This window comes from Pyxicephalus adspersus, chromosome 7 (assembly GCF_032062135.1).
Source record: "Pyxicephalus adspersus chromosome 7, UCB_Pads_2.0, whole genome shotgun sequence".
NCBI classification, from domain to species: Eukaryota; Metazoa; Chordata; class Amphibia; order Anura; family Pyxicephalidae; genus Pyxicephalus; species Pyxicephalus adspersus.
In genome coordinates, this window is record NC_092864.1 from 25668357 (window position 1) to 25689997 (window position 21641).

General features: G+C 45.8%; 1 protein-coding gene across 1 annotated transcript in view; it reads right to left on the bottom strand.

The window, feature by feature from the left end:
• The window catches only part of KALRN (kalirin RhoGEF kinase), a 144763-nt gene that overhangs the window by 92672 nt on the left and 30450 nt on the right, over positions 1–21641 (bottom strand). Inside the window, 5 exon segments of the mRNA XM_072417896.1 lie at positions 2167–2289; positions 8530–9042; positions 9751–9943; positions 10413–10527; positions 14519–14593. Coding sequence (XP_072273997.1) covers positions 2167–2289; positions 8530–9042; positions 9751–9943; positions 10413–10527; positions 14519–14593 — 1019 coding nt within the window.

The following is a 21641-nucleotide window of genomic DNA, read 5'->3' on the forward strand; positions in this document are numbered from 1 at the left end:
AGCTCGCTGGGCGACAGCAGAACCAAACCGAGCTCGCTGGGCGACAGCAGAACCAAACAGAGCATGCAGTTGTGATTATCAGAGTAAATCGCTATTATTCCAGACAACCGAACCACAGAGCTCTGGCAAATTTCAGTCAGAAATCACGAACACCAATATTTTCATTATGGTGAATAAATGATAAAATACAGTAAACAATCTGGCTCCTTGTCATGCTGTCTGCACCCAAACCCCCTCCCAAAAATAATCATTATTTGAGTTAAAATATCTGCAATTTTTGGGAGATAATAACCCTGGCAGCTCTTCTGGATTAGCCGAATCTACAAAGAACATGCCTGCCGGATTATTTTCATGAGATGAGACAAGAGGAGTGATGAAGGGTCAGTGGCTTTCAAACCTTCTCACTTAAACACCTCGCAAGTGCCCCCGGCAGGAGGTGTCTGCAGAACCTGCGCAGTGCAAGCTATAGCGACCCTCCGAGTGAACGTGTGAAAATCACTTCAGATTTTCAGGTCATCGCCTTTCACAATGGACTCCACTGTGATCTCCCAGAAGAGTCTGTGCTGTGTTCACATGCAGGGACCAGGGATGGCACACACATGGTGGGCAAAGCCGGTTAATATCGCATAAGATTACTTCATCTCCTGTAACATTCACCGACTGGAAACCACTTCATGGGTCACTCCACAAGTAGAGTTTATCCATTCACCCCATTCTGCCCCCCATTGCAGAAACCACAGAGGACCACAGGGGCAAGAATTGTACACAAAGGGATTGGACAAGACGAGAAGCCCACCAACATTGTGCACATTTCCTCTGCTTTATAGTAAATGGTCAGAAGGGAATCCGGTGACCTCAACCAAAGGAGATGTATTTGTTGTGCTTCCAAATACCTGGAAGTCATTGACATAACGGCGGTGTCACTGGAATCCTGCTCTTATTGGATATTGAAAAACTTTCCTCTGAAGCTCTAGGATGAAAATATTTCCTTTTTATGCTTTGAGTAGATTCTGTTGTTGCGCCATTTCATCTTAGCATTGTTATTTATATTAAACAGCAATTATATAGCGCCAATATATTATGCAGCTCTTTTTGTTTTAGATTATATTGTTTATATTTTTATATGGGGGGAGGGGGGTGAGCAGTGTTTTTGGGGAAGCACCGTAATATCATTACAATAACTTTCCTAGGATCACAGCTTTGGATACACTTTGATATTTTGGCTGTATCTCCAATCCTGTGATATTGTTGTTGTGTGTTGATATCTCATTATATTTGGTCATCATAAACTACATACTGAATTATATTCAAAGGGTAAGCGACGGGAATCTCGCACGCCCAATATTAAAAGTTTTTTGCCATTAAAGTCGATCCAGATTAGGAACATTCTAGGAGTCACTTTAGGCAGAAAATGCCTTGTGGGGTGCAGTGTTTGGTTCTTGTAATGAGGCGACAGGTTCTCTTTGTTACGTAGGTCTCACGGATCTGCTGGATTTTGCAGTTACATTTTTACATCTATAGATGATGATGGGAGGAGGGGGGTGGCTTTTGTTCTATGCAGAACACGCTGGAATTTATTCTGTAATTTTCTCTACTCAGAGAGGCAAAAAAATAAAAAAAACTCCCTACAAAACATTTTACACAATTGTATTGTATTAGCTGTACACAGCGGTGCTGTCAGGAGCTGGAGAGACAATTCTCCTTCAATACAAATGACAGCAGACGCCTACGCTGTTCAGCATTTAATTTTTCCAACCTTCTCTGGTTTCTTAAAAGAAAACTCCGCACACAGCAATCACTATTACAGCAGATTGTGTGCAGTTAGTGTTTCATGCTGCAAATCCCTTTGAAGGGTACGAGAAGTTCCTGTAATAAGGGGAGGGGTATTGTGGTGAATTGTAGCCACTAATGGCTTCAAAAAGGAATCACAGAAGACGACTCTGGAAGCGTTAACGGCTAAATCCTATCTGGGATTAGGATTTATTTGCTCAAACTTTGCATAAACACATAAAGAAGACAATGAATGGTAATCCACACCAAATGTAATTGCTTAGCAGTTTTTTATCCTGTAAATAAAATTAAAGGAAAAATATTCAACCACAAAGAGGTAAAAGTGACTGCAGCCGGCTGAAGCCAGACAAATACAAAGATTTCTCGTTGTCTTACCATGGAGTTCATGGCGAAGTGATTGTGCTGCGTCTGCAGGTCCAGGGCGTGCTGGTAACTCATTCCGATCTCTGTGTGACCCTGCAGGAAAACCTCCTTATTGTGGGAGATCCAATCAAACATCTGAAAGAGAACCAAGAAAATGTTATAAGAAACAATATATCCAAACTGTATGGGTCAGTGCTATGATCCCTAGTGACCCCAAGCTAAATACAAGCTTGTTAGCAGCCTGTGTAAAAATGACTAATAGGGTCCCATACCTGCTAGGACAGAAAAGAGCGGTTTCACCATGATCTTGTAGACAGAACCTGGGGTCCTGGGTCATATGCTGGATATAAATCATGTGACTGAACCAGGGCACTCCAGGTGCCACTTTTTGAAGCCCAAAGGTTGGTATTTGAGTAGTGCAATGCCCTCAGGCCTTCCAAATGGGGGAATACAGAAGTGTAACCAACTCTGAGGCTCAGATCCTATTTAAAAAAAAAAAAAAAAAAAACATCCTAAGGAGATCGGATTGGGCTTCTCATCAGTGATCAGCAGATCACTGGGCAGCGATCTGTCAGTCTCATCCTACAAACCAAAAAACCTCAACAGCCATCTCCAGCACTCTCTGACTGCATGAAAAAGTGTTGGCCTTCAACACCGCAATCTAATGAGAAGAGTCCACAGGCAATCAGGACTTCAGTGCAGTTATGAGTAGTGGAAGGAATCAGGGTCAGAGATATTGATCAACACCCCCATGTAGCTCTTTAAGAAAGGAATGGAGAGAAAATCGTCTCGAGTGTGTGTACAGAGGTCCCCAAGATGTTTAAGTGATTTGTCATTGTGAATAACTGAACATCAGAAATAGATCTGCAGACCGGGCAAGAACCTTCAGTTACATTACAGTGAGATTTCCAGGCTGCCCATGTGACCTTTTGGCTGATTTCAGTGTACTGAGATGATTTTATGCTTATGTTCACCAACTGCATGCAACACAGAGGTCACTGATGCATCAAAATCATTGCACTGTCTTTATTATAATTATACTGATATACCGAAAGTCATAGGGTCGGCCGAACTCCCCCCCAACAACACAAAATAAACAACAGAGACTGAGAATCCTATACTGGAAATTATTATCCTCTGCAACCCCTTAAAACACTTGTAAATAAAGCTCTGACATATATACCGCAGCACTGTACCGAGAAAACAGAGGCCCCCTGATCTCTGTGTGGCCCCTAATTTGGGTCTCACCATCTCTGAATTCATTTCAGAAACACAGGAAATTCTAAAATCCTAATCCTGCTCAGTCAGACCCGATGGGGCAATATTTTGTCTCGGCAGAAATTAACAGATAATATAATAGGGGGAAAGGGGGAGGTCGGTGTTGACAAATCACACGGCTCGCTTTACCTTTGTGGAGGGATCCGCAGTGCAGATCCCCTCAGTTATTAAGCAATTAGTAGACCCACCGATTTACATACAATGACTTCTTTTCATTTTCTGGATGAACAATTTGCTGTGAAGCTTCTGAAAGGAATTGATTGCATTTATTATAAGAATTTATTCTTCTAATTACAGAGAGGAAATCGTGCTCAGCACCCCGGGCCCCACCCGCAGATTATGCAAATTCAGATGCTAATGACCATCAAAGCCCCATCATCATCATCCCAAGGCTGCAGGTTTCCCCCATACAGGGCAAACACACCTGAAGAAGTCATGGATCTCTGTGATGGGGTCACCTGCAAACCTCTCAGTGCCTAGCTGGGCTTGCTGGTAGTTGTAGTTTTCCTGCTGTAGTGCACACGTTTCTAGTTTACACCTTAGGATAAACATGGAATCAGAGTGTTGTAAATCTTCATTGATAGTGGACGGTGCTGTATATACAGGGAAATATGGAGGCTGCCACTGACAGGGTCATCCTGAAAATGCCAACCCCCTGGCTCTCCCTGTACCTTCCTAGTGGTATTGAAGCCATCGGATGAACATGACACAATGTGCATTTTATTAAGCAGATCAATGTTAGGGATTTCCCCTGGCCAGGTGTGTGTGGACATTTCCAGGGTCACTTCTCTGCCTTCTGGTCTTGGACGATCCTTGTTTGTCTGCGGTTTGATGATCCTGGCGGCTTCACTAAATTAGTTTTTTTTTACTGGATTTGGAAAGTTGAGATAGAAATATGATAAGAAAGAGCCCGCCCAGTACAGGACATTCTGGGATAAACATGGAGGTCACTTCAGAAAGATTTCCTCTTATTTCCTGTTATATCTTTAGAACAGAAACTGAAAAGAAATCTCCCCCAACCTAATGAGTTTTATCTCCCAGCTGCATACATACCTGAACATATTTGGTTGGTATGCACTTTGTTCATACGAAAGGCATGGCATGGGGTGCAGCAGATTGGGATTCCACATGTCATATTTACCCTGGGCTGTCCCCACAAGGAAGTACCAATAACCTAGGAAGTACCAAGGAACTACAAGTGAAAGCATAGCCGATGATCTCCTCTACCCATAATCCCCGCTGTTATGACCTATATCATTAGATATTGGCCGTCCTCGCCCGCTCTCTCCGCACGGATGAAGGCGTTACCATGCAGTTTGGCAGCGCTATTTTTATCATCTGGAAAAGCCTTGATTTGCGGAAGCGGGAACAGCACCCCCCCGCAGGGACCTCATATACCTCGCTTATGTGCGCTGCATGATAGATTGCTACAGCTTTTAAATAATTCAATTCCTTGTCAAGGAGATGCCAAGAATGGTGGCAAAACATAGAATGCAAATTCCTTCACAATGTCAGGGAGAACTATTTATAGGAGAGTCACTCCAGGATCAATGGATGGAAATAGCAACAAAGAGGGGGAGACAAGGAGGAGAGAAAGAGAGAAAAAAAGAGAGAGACAGAGAGGGGGGCGAGAGAGAGGGGGGAGAAAGAGAGAGAGCTCCTCATAACAACACACACCCCACCACTGGATCATTTATTGCCCCCTGTGAATTGCCCCTCATCTCCTGGCTTCTGGCCGCCTGACCCCTCATTAATAAACCCTCCGGCCTGATGTCTGCTTCCAGTGGCTCTGGAATGGAACCTCCAGATCCAAGAAAACGGGAAAACGCAGATTGTTCCAAACACCTGGATTCCCACAATGCCATTGGTGAAGATGAAGAGGCCATGACACAACACCACCAGAGACAGAATACATTAAAATGGACCTGTCCTGTGATGCTATCATATTCTGTGCAGAAATATAATTGTGACACCTCCAGGTATTTATTACCTCTCACACGGTGCACCCCTCTGACAATGTTGTCACCTGCTTTTATCTCCAGGGACTAAGCCATCTTTGTTCAGGCTTCAGCCATACTTACTATCTAGGTTCAGACCTCCCCACTTCTAGCAGTGCCTAATTACTGTTGGTGATGGATCAGCTCCTCTGCCCCTCCCCTCAGCATAAACTTTTATAGAGCAAAGAGTAATATTATAGAGGATCTCCTGAGTGAGAGCTCTGAGTCTGCTGGAGACATCCAGCAGCAGTCTCAGGTCTTTTATATCTCTACATAAAGGAGACTTTTACAGGTAAATATCACGCATGAAACACATCAAATGCATATTTATGGTTACACAAAGATTGCTGAGGAAATAACTGGTCCAATACCAGGGCTCTCTTTATATACAAACATCTGTGGTTTAGACAATAGAGGGAGCCATCATTGGCTCAGTGTCTATGTCTCTATTATGGTAGAGGGGATCAGCCTCACAGGGAGGGAATTGTTTTCAGGGACTCGGGGAACACATGAATTGCGATAGGCCTACTATGCAGGAAGCTGAGCCGCAGAATAATGAATACACATTGCAGGGGAATACACAGAACCCCTTTGCTGAGCATTCTGGGAAAGGCAGAGAAGGATCACATGACCACCTCTGTCTCTCGTGTAAATGCCGGAAGATGAAATGAATAATGGATGAGATATGAACGTCTCCATATCAATCGCCTGACTGGGGTGAGCGCAGAACTCGCCACTTCCAGGCGGCAGCACAGGGTTTGCCGTGTCACTGACAGATGGCTCTGCTGCATTATTCACGAGGCCGAACCACTGCACCGAGATTTCCTAATGACACCAAAATCCGGGACCAGCAAAGGGACCCCTGAGGTAGCGGGACATGGACCCCATCAGGCAGAAACATGGCAGTTATATGGCAGGGCTTGGCCTTCACAGTGATCCCCACCCCACTAGCTGAATATTATATTTTGCTTTAGAGTGTCAGCTACTCTGTACAGAAACTGATGGGACTGTCTGTGTTCTCTGTACAGCACGGCAGTATATGTCAGCGCTAAATAAATGTATAATATTAGTGTGTGACTGTGGGGAGACATTAGAGTGTCAGCTCCTCTGTACAGGGCTGCGGTATTTGTCAGTAATATATAAATGAGTATCATTAACATAATGTAGGTGTTTGCGGTCTCCACATGACTTGTTAAATTTTCTCTCAGAGTGGGGTCCTCAGGGGCCGGTGATGGATGTAATGCACTGTGGAGGCCGCAGTATTGAACCATCTGAGTGCTGAGAATTTCAGGGCAGAGGAGGCTGCTGAGAAATGTTATCTCTTTTCCCGTTCGCCCCGGGGACGTCCAGGATCCCGTTACAGATCCCAATGAGGCCAGTGTGTGTGGGGGGAGGCAACACATCTCCTGCTCTGGCATTTCCCAGTTTCATGATGGTGACAACACTACACCATAGCTGTAATTTTCATTGTTCTTTGTAGTCTCCATTAAATGGGGATGACAAAGGAGAAATAAACCTGGGAGTTGGGGACAGAGTGTTGTCACTATAACTGGGAGTGTATGAACAGGGACCTCTGTGGTAGGATCACTAGGTATTACATTCATTAAGCTGCAACTTCTGAAGTTAAATTTAGTGACAGATAAGATTTTAGTGGCTGGTCTTACAAATATCATACAGCACAGAGGGGATGTAGTATTCCTGCCATGGGAGAGCCCGGTGCCGATATTGGGAGCCCCATCGCCGCTTTGCCCTCTATATGTCACCTGCACATGCCGTTTCTCATAGATGTGACTCCAGGGGAATGACAGATACATAATGGAGCCCCTACACAGCCACGAATCACACAGCAGCTGCAAGGAGATGAATGCAGTAAAGAGGGAAAAAAGAAAACAAATGCAGATGCCCCATCTAAGGGTTGGTAAGCTGCAATATGGGACATCTGCAGCACAGCTCACATCTATTCCACCCCAGAACACCCCATGGCATCCCAATATCTCCTCTTATTCTGAAATCGGGTCAGAGTACAGAAATTAGTGCAGCCATAAAAGCTCAGCCATTGTCTCCCTTGTAACCCCCCCCCAGACAGGACAGGTCAGCCATGGGCTCAGGATTATGGTGATCATGCGACGGAGTGTATGAGGTATACAGATCACAGCTATAGACAATGACAGCCCAGACTGTGAGACGATCCCCAGCTGGCCGGTCCAGGCCGCTGCACATCCCAAGTCATTTCCCCTCTGGTTTGGGTTTAACATTAGGATTTAAAAGCGGTCTTTGACCTCCTAAAAATATACTCCATCACTTCCTTTCCTGGTGACATCTTAGACTGTAAAGGAAACTCTCAGAAGGGATACAAACAATAACAGCCAGAGGCTCAAACCCCTTCCTCCTCCTCTGGGGATCTTTTACATGGAGATCAACTATCACACCCAAGTAACAGAATAAACAACCATGGGGGTGTCGCTCATCTCCAAAGTTCAGCACCTCAACCACATGACTGAGCAAACCAATGGTGCACATGGGTCCTGGATACCCTCCCCCACTATTCATTATGGGGTGTCCCCATCCAATATTGTGGACCCAGCTCCATCCGTTACCATCATACAGAAGAATGAAAGGGACCCCTAATAATGAGCACAGCAGGGGTACAGACCCAAGAACAGGACTGGGGGGAACTCCTCATATTGGGCACAGCAGGGGGTACTGACCCAGTAACTCAGAACAGGGATGGGAAGAACCCCTTATAATGGGCAAAGAAGGAGGTACAGACCCCTGCAGCACCCATTATCATATCTGTCCTGGGGGGGCACTCTATATATTTGCCTCATCTTTATATTCTCACCCCGCTAAAAGTCATAATTCCCCATAATGCGTAAAGAGAACCTGTAAAGCCAGGAAAATGGAGGCTGCCATTGCGGAGCTCCAGGTAAACCCTAAACAGGATATGCATGACATGTAGGGAGCTCTGAAGGGGGTTGGGGCACCAATTTTTTTGCACCATGTGATTCTTCATTCCTCTCATCCCCAGGTTCTCCCCCCCACACATTAGTAAATGCCATGAACATCCCATGCAGTACATTGCATGTCCCCTCCCACCTACCTTTTCAGCATCCTGCTCGAACAGGCGCAGCTGAAAGCATTGATCCAGTTTGAGTTTTCGGACGTGCCACATCTGGTGGAGGTGCTGCCGCGTGGAGTGCAGTTTGTCCAGGAGACTGGTAATCTTTGGCACAAGACTCTGAAAGTCAGCCCCTCCCGGGATGCAGTTCCTGCCCGAGAACCCGTCACCGCAGCGGATGCATTGCAGCAGCCTCTGTCCATCCCGGTCCAGCTCCTCCACCGGGGCCTTAATTACTTTTTTCTTTAATTGCGTGTGTTCATCGATGAGCCTCCGGGAGCCCTCAACGTCCACAGGGAATTCTTTCCTGGCCAACATCTCCTGCAAGTCCTCCAGCCGGGACAACAAATGGACGGCGCTATTGAAGAATTCTTCCAGGGAGACGCGAAGCTCAATCCATTCATCGTGATTGTAATCCAAGGAGCCATCAAACTCCTCCGTCAGCTGCGATGGGTCCACCAGCTTGGTCAGACCTTCCACCGACACCATGCTGGTCTGCAACAAGACACAATGGCTTAGGGAGGGCGACATAGAGGAAACACCTGGAAGATCTGAGGGAAGAGTTTTAGTCCTGGAAGATCGACACACAGAACTCCCCCCATCAATGGAGGCCAATAATAACCTCCCAGGACAAAAACTCCTCATCAGATTCCTCCAGCACAACAAACTGATCCTGTCAGAAACCCAGAGATCTGATAACTTCCTGTGGGCTCTCTGCCTGTGCTGCACTGCCAGCCATCTCTGAGGATTACAAAACCCCTCTCTTCCTATGTTATCAATATGAGGAGAGGGGGAGGTGTTCTGTAGATGCGTCCTGAGGGGACATTGCTGTTTCTGCATTGATACAGTGCAGTGTTGTCACCTTAGGACAGGAAGTTAGTTATTGGCAGGATCACTGGGGAAAATATTGGAAAGGGGGAATGTTTATAGATCCGTAACTAACAAAAGTTATGTGACAAAACAAAGACAGACAAAAGGGGGTTCAGGCAGGTGATGGAGCGCTGGACTACAGGGTGGGGGTTTGGGTGTTTTGGTGATCCTCCAGAAACTGGAGACACAGGAAGTGGGAAGGTGGTTGGAGTCTGCATTGCCTGTTGTCACCCCCGCACTTCCTGTGCTGTGATTGGTCAGTGATTAATGAATATTATCCGCAATGATCAGAGACAAATCTATTGCTATCACCGGATTGTCACCATTGCTCACCTCAAAGATGAATTTGGAGCTCCCGAAGTTTGTTTTTTGTTTCTGCCAGAAGTTTTCAGGTTTTATGATCAGTGCCACGTGAATCTCAGCTGGGAAAGCCTCCTGCAGCGTTTTCAGAAGAGGTTTTATCAAATCCCACTTGGATCCACGCATGTCGATGATTACGGTGAATCCGCGCTTACACACGTCTTCACTGCGGGTTAAAAAACCACAGAAAGAGGAGGGTTAGAACCTCTTCTGGGAATTCATAAGGAAAATAACAACCCCCCCCCCCCCCATCTCCATCAAAATGCATGAAAAGGGCACTAGGGTATCTCCACAACCTCTGAATGTAGTTTTGAATCGCTGAAAATAAATCGAGATTTCCATTTGGGGGGTCCAATGATTTTCAGCCATTTGAGCTATGTGACTGAAAATTGCCCCAAAGTCCCGCACAATGTTAGGGGACACCACTAACCCCATTTATTGATTGGTTGCAAACAATTGTATGAGATCTCCAGGACATCATTGGAGAAGGGATGACCTCCACCGACACCACGAGGGGTTCTGCCCGGGGCAACAAACATGCCATTACCCTGCAGCCATCTGAACAGTGAAAGCTGATTGGTTGATGATTCTATTCTGCACCAACCCCCAATTACACGCCATCATATCACACACACCTGGGGACGCTGGCCAGATACGTGACGAGCCTGCGCAAGTCTTCTTGTCGTATCCTGTCATGGTTGCTGCGGGCCGGGAAGGTGAGGATTGGTCCTCCTCGTTTGTCTCGTCCACCTGCAGAGTGAGAGAGTCAATGATGATTAATTCTGCACGGCACCTGATCTGCGATAAATAATCAATCAATAAATAAAGAATCTGCTAAGATAAAATCACTTGGCCACACAGTGACAGTTGTTATATGAAATGTGTCACATGGGGACAACTTCTCCCATCCCATTAGATGACACCACAGTCAGACTCCTCCCCTGAGGGGTGGGTAAAGGCAGAAAGCCCAAAGTGTTCTGGGGCCTCCCACTGCTCCTCCTTCTTATTGTACAGTTCTTCAAAGTCGCATGATTTCTATTTATGAGATTCAGTATTTGTCGCTTTTTTTTTTTTTTTTATGAAAATCTCCAAACAGTCAAGGAGGTGACCGGACTTTCCTGTGTAGTATATCAAATGTGACAGCTTGGTCACTGCCGCGCCCCCAGCCAGTGATTGGACTCTATATGTCAATAGAAGAATGATAAGGTTATCTCTATCCTCCTGACATGTGAGAACTCCTGATTGGCTCCTTGTGTTGCCCCGCCCTCTCCGACAACTATTAGGGAATTTCAAACACAAAGACAAACTCATCCAATCAGACGATGAAAGAAACTTTTAAAGAATTTCTGTACCCGAATCATTTCTTTACTTTTGTATTGGATGAAAGGGGGAGGTTGGAACCCCTGTCAGGTTTTACGCCATTACAGCAATTTCCCCTCACTTCCTGTTCTTGTAATACAACCAAGGAAGTGAGATCAAATCTGACAGGCTGACAATAAAAAGCCCACAGAGGTTTCAGCATTGAAAATATTTGAATATCTGTCTGTGCTAGAAATAAAAATACAGATGAGATGAGCGCACAGCGATGATTTATCTTTGTGTTCCAGATATGGGGGGGGGGTTATCTCCAGAATCAACGACAGAGATCCAGGGATTTTCCCTTCACTTCCTGTCCTCATGTGACACTTCTATGACCAGACAGAAAGTGGAGGAATCTCCAGCAAAGCTGCAAAATATTTAGGTGTGGATAACCCCCAACCTCTATACCCTGCAGACTGGGGTTAGAGGCATAGAGGTAGGGGAAGGTTGCCTGATAGCATTAGGTGGGGGTTGTGGTTATGGGTTGGGATAAGGGACACAGTGGTAAGGATTCCTGTTAAGGGGTGAGCATTGGGATTAAAGTTAGAATTAGGGGTTGGGATACGGTAGGGGAAAGGGTTGGAGGTTAGGATAAGTGTTAGGGGCACGGTGGTAGGGCTTCATGTTGGGGTTGCTGCTAGTGTTAGGGTTACGGGTTGGAATAAGGGATAGGGTTACAATTGGGGGGAAGAGTTAGGTGTTGGAATAAGGGACACAGAGGAAGGGGTTCGTGATGGGGTTTGACAAAAGAGTTTGGGGTTGGAGGTTACAGTTAGCATTGGGGATTGGGATTAGGGACACAGTGGGTTCATGTTGGGGTTATGGGTTGGATTTGGGGGTTCACACTTTCATTATGTGAAATGACTGCACCTCGTTGATATCTCTGCGTTGAATATGATTGGTGATGTCCTAATTTCCTGTTTGGTTTATTGGTGTCCCCATTTCCGGTTTGGTTTATTGGGGTCACAGTTTCCTGTGGACATATTTCAGGGTTATAGATGCCCAGAAGTGATTGGCTGGAGCTGAGTGTACCGAGCGATACCCCAGGATTTTCCTGGTAAGAATGCATCAGTGGGGGCAGTGCAGGTGTGTGGTGCCTGCAGGATGCATCACACCTCCACATACATAATACAGGTGTGGTGAGTTGGGGTCATTTACATCTTCAGAATCCAATGTTTGAAAAAGTACTGCACGCTGTGCAATGAATGTGATGCAATAATTGTATCTGTGGCCCACTTTCTGTTTACTGTTTAAAAATGCAACACAAAATGCATAATCATTGAAGTGAATCTCGAGTGTGAGATACCATGTGAATGTATTATTCACCCTGGGGAGCCTGTGTCAGGGGCGGATCTCCTCGCCCACCCGTCAATCCCCAGCTATGGACTGCCGAGATCCGAGCAAGATGAAACACCGCTCCCTCGCAGTTTCCATCCAGGGCTCTATTTTTGGATCTTTTAGACTTTTTCTATTTTTAGGAACTTTCTTTGGCGTTTCTCCAGTTCTCCCCGCCTCCCGCCAGTCGCCACCCTTTTCCTCTCCGCTGCAAAACGCTTTTTACGCTTGTTGGTTCCACCAGCCAAATCGTCTTTATTACCGTTCTATGTCCCCGGGGTGTTCCGCAGAGCCCCTTCCCCACAAACCCACTAAAAAGTCTTTTTTTTCTTTGGAGACTGGGAAACTGCAGCCATGATTTACTAATTTGTATCTCAGTCTGGGGGGAGGGGGGGGTTTAAACCAGGAGATACCTGAAGGAGGCCTGGTGGGGGTACTTTGCTGCAAAGCTTCAACTGGGAGTGCGAGAAGTAACACAAGCAGCCAATCAGGTTTGCCAACAGTGAACATGCTGATAGAAGGAGAAAGCAGAGCGTCAGGGAGATGAGCTAATCACTGTGCTCTCCATTCACTGTCCAGTCACAGTCTGTCGACGTGTCCTGGAATGGAAGTTGACTTAACGACATTTCTACAAAGTTTATACGGGAAAATTGAAAATATTAAATTGGAACAGGAAAAAAAACCTTGAATATCTCCTTTCTGCCTTTATGTAGTTTTTAATCTGATGGAAGAATTGTTTTCAATTTCAATGTTCTTCCATTCACCCTTCACAGGCAGACATTCACATGATATTCAACCACCAATGGGCAGCCAAATCTTCTAGCTCGCTGACATGGAGACCTTGTGTAACCCCAGCCATGGAGTAAGCAGGGAAGGGGTGGGTGCTGATAAAACCTCAGGGGCTGGCTTATCATCCAACCTGTCCAATCAGATTGCTTTATATCTACCTAAATTGTGTAACATGGGGCAAACGTCTGATCTAAAGGAGATTGTACGATCAGATTGTATCCTGCATGGCCAGTTTGTTATTCCTTTTACTGATTCTTTGTTGGATTTTTGGGAAATATTAAGAGAAAGGAAACGGTGGGATATTCAGCTCAGTGGGGTGTCCTAAAGACAGAAAGTCTCCCCAGAGGTGACACATACAGAGGTGCAAACCCCTAAAAATCTAATTGGTATTTGAAAAGTGTGTGAGCTGTGAAAGTTGCATTGTTCTATAGAACCCCTCCCTCAGCCCCGGTGTTTATGTGACTCCACAACTGGCTCAGAACGCAAGAAATGGGTTAACCCCGGCAGGGTGCCGGTACTGAGCGATCGGGCTCACAGTATAATCCAGACAAAAGTGGGCAGAAGCTTCTGAAGTGCACAGCCTGTGGGGGATTAGCAGATGATCTGCGATTACAGCAGGTTATTTAACCACCACATCTGGCTAAAGAGATAACGCGGATTGTGAGCTCTGGGCGAATAGCGGGGGAGAGGCCCCAGAATCATGCACAGAACTGACAGAGGGGAATCCGGGCCACGAGAACCACCAGACCCCTCAGCGACCAATCAGAATGGCTGGGTCAGTGTATTAATCACACCGGTACCGCTGGGCAGGCATATCACTGGAAACAATACTAACTGGCAACTGAACAACTTTTCTTTCCAATCTCCATCATCCAATATTAATTTGTGGCACAAAACACGGAAAATCTGGGGTCTACAAATCAGTGAATAGAGAATCCAGATGTCAGGACACTCCATTCAACAACCCAATACAGAGCAACCAATCAGAATTCAGCCTCCATTAGCGTGCTAATTGGTTTCTATGCCTGATTGGATCCTATGGGTCTCCAACCAATACAGCTTCAGCAGCAATAGGCAATGAACTTCAACCTTATTGGCTCACAGTGCCGACTCCTCCCCTCTGAAGGAAGGTAATAGCCATTAATAAAAGGGGCAGTTTATGGTTTAAAATCCATTACATGAATATCAACGGAATGAAAAGAGTTATTTAATGTTCTAATCATTAGTGTCCAATCAGAGGACCGCAGGGTCACCATACCTGATACAAAGGCCACCTTTTCCTTCAGGGTGGGCAGGACATCAGTAGCTTTCAATCCGTCATTCCGGAAGGAGCCTGAGAAGAGAGAAAAGGAGGAGAGGAGGGTCAGAGCCCGGACAGAAGACAAAAATTATATATCTACACCCCCACAGAAAAAAACTGTACACATGGACATTCTCTTGCCCCAACCAAACCCTCCGCGACACCATACCAAGTTTCCCTAGCTCCACCCAAATCTTTCCTAAACATCGCCAGCCACTCGAAAAAAAAATTACAAAAAATGGCTCCTAGGGGGCGGGCACTTATGATTTAGTGGCCTGGCCAATCAGCATGTAACAATTACAGTGTAATGTAGCAAAGCCATCAGTCAATTGGAAAACCAATACAAATTGGTTCAGGGCTCCCACCCGCTACAAGGACCAAAACGTCAGCATTGCACCAGCCAAATCAGCACAGCTGACGTCTCCATAAATTATTATATCCAAGAAGGTTCATTATAGGAAGTTGGGTCGTTTTTCCAGGATTGCCCTGATGGAGGAGGCTCTGACCACCAAAACGTGTTGGAAATCATTAATCAATCACTACAAATCTGAAGCAGTTTTTGTGTAGAGTAATGGACGGTTTGACCCAATTCTACACCGTCCTGACCCGATACCGACCGTCTTCAAGAATCGTGCAGCCTCGTATTTCAGGCTTTGCTTAGAAAACTTTTTATTGATCTGACTTGGTAAAATTGGGCACCTGAGATAATGTACAATCAGGCCACATTCATGCGGAGTGTGAATTCCACCCTAGATTTGCACCAAAGCCCAGAAAGGGGGTAATGGTTGCAAATTCATGATCTCAGAGAGGAGATCTCACCAACAAAGGCCCTCAAACACAGAGCGGAGGGGCCCTTTACTTCCCCTTGTTAACACTTTCCCATTCCTCATAATGTATTCCTATAATTTGAGAAGCCAGAATCTGCCCAAATAATCGATAATTCACCAGAACCTCGGCACAGCACAATCCATTCACCACACCTGAGAGATCCCGCCCGCTCAGGGGACAAATATGTAAATGTTCTCAGATCACATGACCCATTTGCATGCCAGCCAGAGGAGGAATATGTAAACAAGCTGGCTCGCCTATTCTGCACATTAGCCACAGGTGAGGCCATGGAAATAGAATGCGCTATGGGGGGGAGGGGGTCGGGTCCAAGGGGTGAACCCAACTAATCACAGAGCCGTTCCAGAAAGTCCCCCATTACTCCCATTCCAGGCAATGACCCAATTTACTGTGGTGTGTATGGGGGGGGTACAGAGATATCCTCCATCATCACATATAGGATTACCAGACACCCCATCAATAAATCTCATCCAAACTGGACCCTGTGATTTTTCAACACTTGCAGCTTCTAATATCGGCCGCACACTTGCAGCTCCAACCACTTACTGTTATGGGGTGACAACGTTCTGTTCCTGTCTCATAATTGTGCTCTTACGTTGTCACTTGTAGTGGAGATTACAAGTGGCTGCTTCTACCCGCATTACACAGACATAGCACAGTGTTGGCATTTCACAGGGTGAGATTCCTGATGGTGACACGGGGCCATCATTTCATGCAGACAGATAAAGGCTGTAAAACGGATTTATTCCAATAAAAACTACAATTGTAACACGCAAAGCAAATAATGTCCGCCCAGCACAGTTTTACAATATACTGCAGCCAGCGATGGTTAAATTGCAACATGTTGACGATGGTGGTGGTAAGAGATCTGTGCCCAACCACAGACTGCCAGGAGGAGATTCAAAGCGCCTCCTCGTGTGGAACGCTCAGCTGTGACACACATACAGCATATGTAATAAGGGGGTCACCCTTTGTGATGGGGGGGGGGGTTGTAGGGCGCAAGGCATGGATTATTCCAGCAGTGTTACCACCAAGCAGCAGAGTGGAATTTATATCACATTTGGTGTCACCGCTCCCGATCGCCCCCATTGTGCAGTTGATAAATCTTCCCCATAGATAGCCCAGCATGCAGGAAAATCTCTGCAGGTGGCAGTTGCATTAACCCCTGCGATGCGGAACTGAGCCCCTGAACATCGCCACATCCCCTGCACCTCTACTGACACATTGCATGGAATCAATTTCCAGCTGACACAAACATGGTGAAAAATTAATGCCATGTGAGGCGGTGTGGGTATGTAAATGGCGGCAGGCAGAAATAATCTCTGTGCCACCACAGGGTTTTCTTCTCTCTCGCATAATTCAAGGACTACAATGCCATGCGGAGTTACCAGGCAACTGTCACTCCGAACCCAAAACACCGGAGACAGCGATGTAATATCACATGGAAGAACGCAACTCCTGCCAGGATGACAAGACATGGGTGATCCTCAGGGCCGACCTACACAGGCAACTTTAATCTCACACAACGCAGCGACTTAACCCCCCTGTAGAATCACCAGTTGCAGCGTCCTATCTATGGATGGCAGCTGAATGCGGAACACAGACAATCTGACACATTAGTATTGTATTGAATGTCATTGTTAAAATTGCAGCAATGTTCTGATGATTCTGCCAGGAAGGTCTCTGTATGGGCACTTCCTGTTAGGGTGACAACACTATGTCTCTGTCTCCCAATGGTACTTCTATGTTGTCACCCTGACCCACGGAAGATGGAGGTGGCTTTTTATATATTTATACATTACACCGGTATGGTCTGCTGTTGTCACTATCAGGGAATTGCCCAGAGAAATGCCACGGGGCCATCGTCGGGGTCCAGACAGGAAGTGGTTGCCAAGAGGCTGCAGGTGAAAACCATTATTTTATAGGAAAATAAGGCAATGATTGGGATACAGAGCAAACAATAAATCTCATTCAGACTGGGATTCATGTAATTCACAATTACCATGTAGGTGAAACATGAATGACTGGGTGGTCCATATACCGACACCAAGCCTGGGATGCTAGGCCTTGTAGTCTCCTATTCAGCTTCAATTCCATAACAATTTTACTAACCCGCTCACAGACCAGGTGTCAGCTCTGTGGATGAGAGATCTATTCCATTCCAATCTGCAGCTTTCAGCTCTCGGGGAAAACAAAAAGCTGCCAAACCCCACCAATCACAGAGCATTAAACACCTGACATTTATTACTGAGAATTATTATTACACCGGGGCCAAGCTGCGTCTTTATTTTAAGGCCCCGAATAAAATAATTATCAGTGGGGAAAAATATTCCGAACAACAGATATGGAAAAATAAAAAAGGTGTGTAACTGGGGGATGGGAAGATGTAAAATAGGGGGGGCAAATATCACAAAAATCTCAGCAGAGAGCCAGATTTATATAATATATAATCTCTGCACAACCCCAGAGCCAAAGGGAACCAGAGAGGATGGGGGGGGGGTGACATTAGATAAGAGTAAAATATAGAGTAACCTCCAAGTTGGAGAATAGAACTTACAGACTCGTCCATCTCTAGGGGACTCCAGGGCCTACACAACAGTGGTGGCCAATATAAATGGTGCCATCCAACCCTGTACCACCGCATATCCTCCTATATGTGAAACATTCCAGATTGCAGTGCCCACTGGTCGCTTAGCCAGGCTGCTTGTGCTCAGTGAATGAACCAGTTATGTCTGACAGAGCGGGAACTATCCATAATCCCACACTGCAGTACAACTATACAGAATGAATCATTCACAGAAATCTAAACTGTGTGGATCAGGGAGCGGAGTCATGACATGGTTATCTGAAATATGGGACGGCAAAAAAACTCAAAGATTCATTTATAACTTACAAAGAAATGCTGGAAAGGAGAGCCAAATTCTTCATTGATGTCCCCCCAAACTCCCCTTCCCAGACACTGCAGATCACAATGGGAGGAGTCAGTGTAGTCACTCCAAAAATGGTGGGGGTGCTGGGTGTGGCCATGTGTTGCTGTTAGCCACCCCCCACGCACCCATCACCATCTCACCCCACTGCAAGTATGCACAGCCTACATTAAGGTGACAACTCTGCTATGAATTCAGGAGCCGTGCAGCACTGTTGTCATTCCATTATGGGAAGCTGCATCAGATAAACTCTTCCTGGCAGGATTTGTATGGATTTGTGGGATAGGACAGACTCTGCACAGCAAACACAGGTGAGATCACACGTAAAGGGAAGACTCCGCATGCAGAATACGATCAGAGAAGATGGCAGCATGAGTGATGGATGAACGAGGGGCAATGAATTAGAGGGTAATGAATGGCGCTCAGAGTTTTAGATTCAAAGTCTTCTATCCCACATTCACCTTCTGGCCCCATAGGGAATTGTTCTCTGCTGGCAACCATATTAGGCTGGAAGAGGTGGTGCTCCTTTACCCCAAATGTGTCACTTCAATCCACCGCATGCGTCCAATGACGCATCCAACACACAAAATACAAAACTATTTTTCATCTTTGAAGCAAAAATTTGTGAATTTTGTGGGTCTCGGCAACCCCCTGGGGATGGAGGAAATCTGCAGGGTGAGAGTCCCATTGCGGGAAATAATTGAAATGTTGAATTAGTAAAAATTACGGCTGAGGAGCAGAGAGTCGCCGCCGCTACGTGCGCTGCATGCAGAACGATGAATATTCATTATACAAATCAACTGGAGAGGCAAAAATATCAAATATATACAAAAACCGACATCCAGCACGACCGAAATCATTAACCTTCCCTGATTGGGCCGAGCGCTCATTACCATAAGAAAACCGCTGGCCGCTGAGCACAAATTCTATGCAACCGGAGGAGAAGAGAGGAGAGAAGCAAAAGAATTGTGTGATAGGGGGGATGGGCATTAGAGAGTTAGCTCCTCTGTACAGAGACTAATAAGACTGGCTCAGTGTTCACTGTACAACACTGCTGTATATGTCAGAGCTATATAAATGTATAATAATAGTGTGTGGCTGTGGGAGGACATTACAGTGTCAGCTCCTCTGTAAGGAGACTGCTCGGACTGGCTCAGTTGTTTTTACAATGCTGACGAAAATATGTCAGCACTATACAATCATACAATGTGTGCCAATTTATGTGCGGCATATTTCGTTGTCATCATTTAACCCCCCCCCGGGCGTCATAGTAGGGCGGTGGTGTTGGAGTATTGAAAGGAAATCATAATTAGTGACAGTTGTGTTGGGTTTGATTCAGCCTTCACAATTGGAGTTTTATAAGGTGGAGCAGCTGTTTTATTTAACCCCTCACATACCTGGAGATAAGGGGGGGGGTCCTCGCACCATGTACAGAACTCAGGACACAGGTATCTGGTATATTTAAAGCAGAACTCCAGCCAAACTCATTATAAAAATATGGGGAATAGGGACACGATTCTGAGATGACAGTTCTGCAGACCTGTGTCACTGCTCTGCCCCTAACACTGACAGCTATCACCGGTGACATATCCAAAGATGGGCACAATAGAGGCAGTTTATGAAGAGAAGAGGAGGCAAATTCCCTGCATCTTCACGGGGCTCTCTCTGGGGCTTGGAGACAGGCTCACTGTCCCTTTAACTGACAGAGCGGGAAGGTGGTGGAGAAAGTTTTGTAAAGTTTAATGGCCTCATTGACCGTCTCACAATACAATGGACGGGCCGGCCTCTTCCTGGACTCCTTCCCAGGAAAGGCTCCATGACAGCGCTGGCCACTCCTGACCAGAACATGATGAGGGAGGGGACGCCGTGTACCCTGCTACATGTTACATGTACTAGGGAAAAGAGGTCAGATATATAAAATAATAGAGTCACTCACAGGTAAATATCCTTACAGGTATATACCCCCCCCCCCTCATGGAAATCACATGACTCCCCCAATAATGTCACAATTGTTCAAGCGTCACTGGGGAAAAGTGACCGACAAAATGCTTCCTCCTGCCTGCATTCTACTCTTTCAGAAGCATTCATTTTGTATCCAATCAGATGAGTTACTGCAGTACAAAGTTCTGGGCAGACCTAAAGAAATTGTACAATCAGATTGTATGGTCAGCTTTACAGCCGTTCCCTGAACTTATTTTGCTGCACAATTTATTAATGAAATGTTTGCAGAGGTTGCAGTGATTTCATATTTCTTGTGTTCAGATGAATTCACCTTGTGTCTGATTTTGTCTCGGCTGCTATCCAAACAAATGAAAGGTTGACAAAAAAACGCCTACGAACAAATGGATGCCCCGCACATGTACAGAGCTGCTTATTATGCTGGCGCTATATAAATCCTGTTTATTGATAATAATAACAATAAATATTAACATAGGGCAACACCCCCCACACACAGGAGGACCTGCCCATGAACTGAGTGTTGCTCCACACACAGAAGATCACCCCACCCACAGACATGTCCTGCCCATAAAAAGAAGGATGCTCCACCCACAGAGAAAAGCCCTGCCCATGCACACTCTGGTAAGCATTCTTCACACAAAAGTAATCTTGATGCACCCTAATTTTAGAGCTCAGCGTGGAGGCTTTGTGTGCATTGTGTGGCACTGAGGCTGACGGATTGCAGGGCGCATGGAATGCACTTGCTATGAACAGCTGAGCACAGGCCAAAAAAACCTGCAAGGTGCAGGAAAAATTATGCAGCAATTTTGTATCATTTCTTTTACAAGATACAATGATCTTGATATAAAGGATCCCCCCACCTCTCTAGGAATCTAGGTTCCCAGCTTCGCCCTCCAACCATATCAATCTGGAGAGTTCTCACACAGCAGAAGTGGAACTACAAGGGGGCTGGGAAAAAGAAAGAGAAACACCAACACAAAACTACATATGTTACACTGTATCTACGTGATACTTTGAATTGATCACACATGAGCAGACGATACCATTGCAGCTGCCGCCCCCCCCATTACATTACAGTCTGACCTCTTAGCATAAAGGAATCGGGAGCTTCGTCCACTCTCCCACATGATACATTGTTGCAATAGAAGAGAACCTGTTACAATGTTTACTTCCTGCCCAGGTATAGAGGAATTGATCATGTGACTAGAATTGGTGCCATTTTTTTGGCTGGTAAGGCACAGGGAATGGGCAGCATTTGGAAGTCAGGGGCTTGTGGCCTTCCAGGTAAGCGACCTTGACCAAAGAGAACCAAAAAGGGCCCGGAAACAGAAACACGCCGATTCATCTAT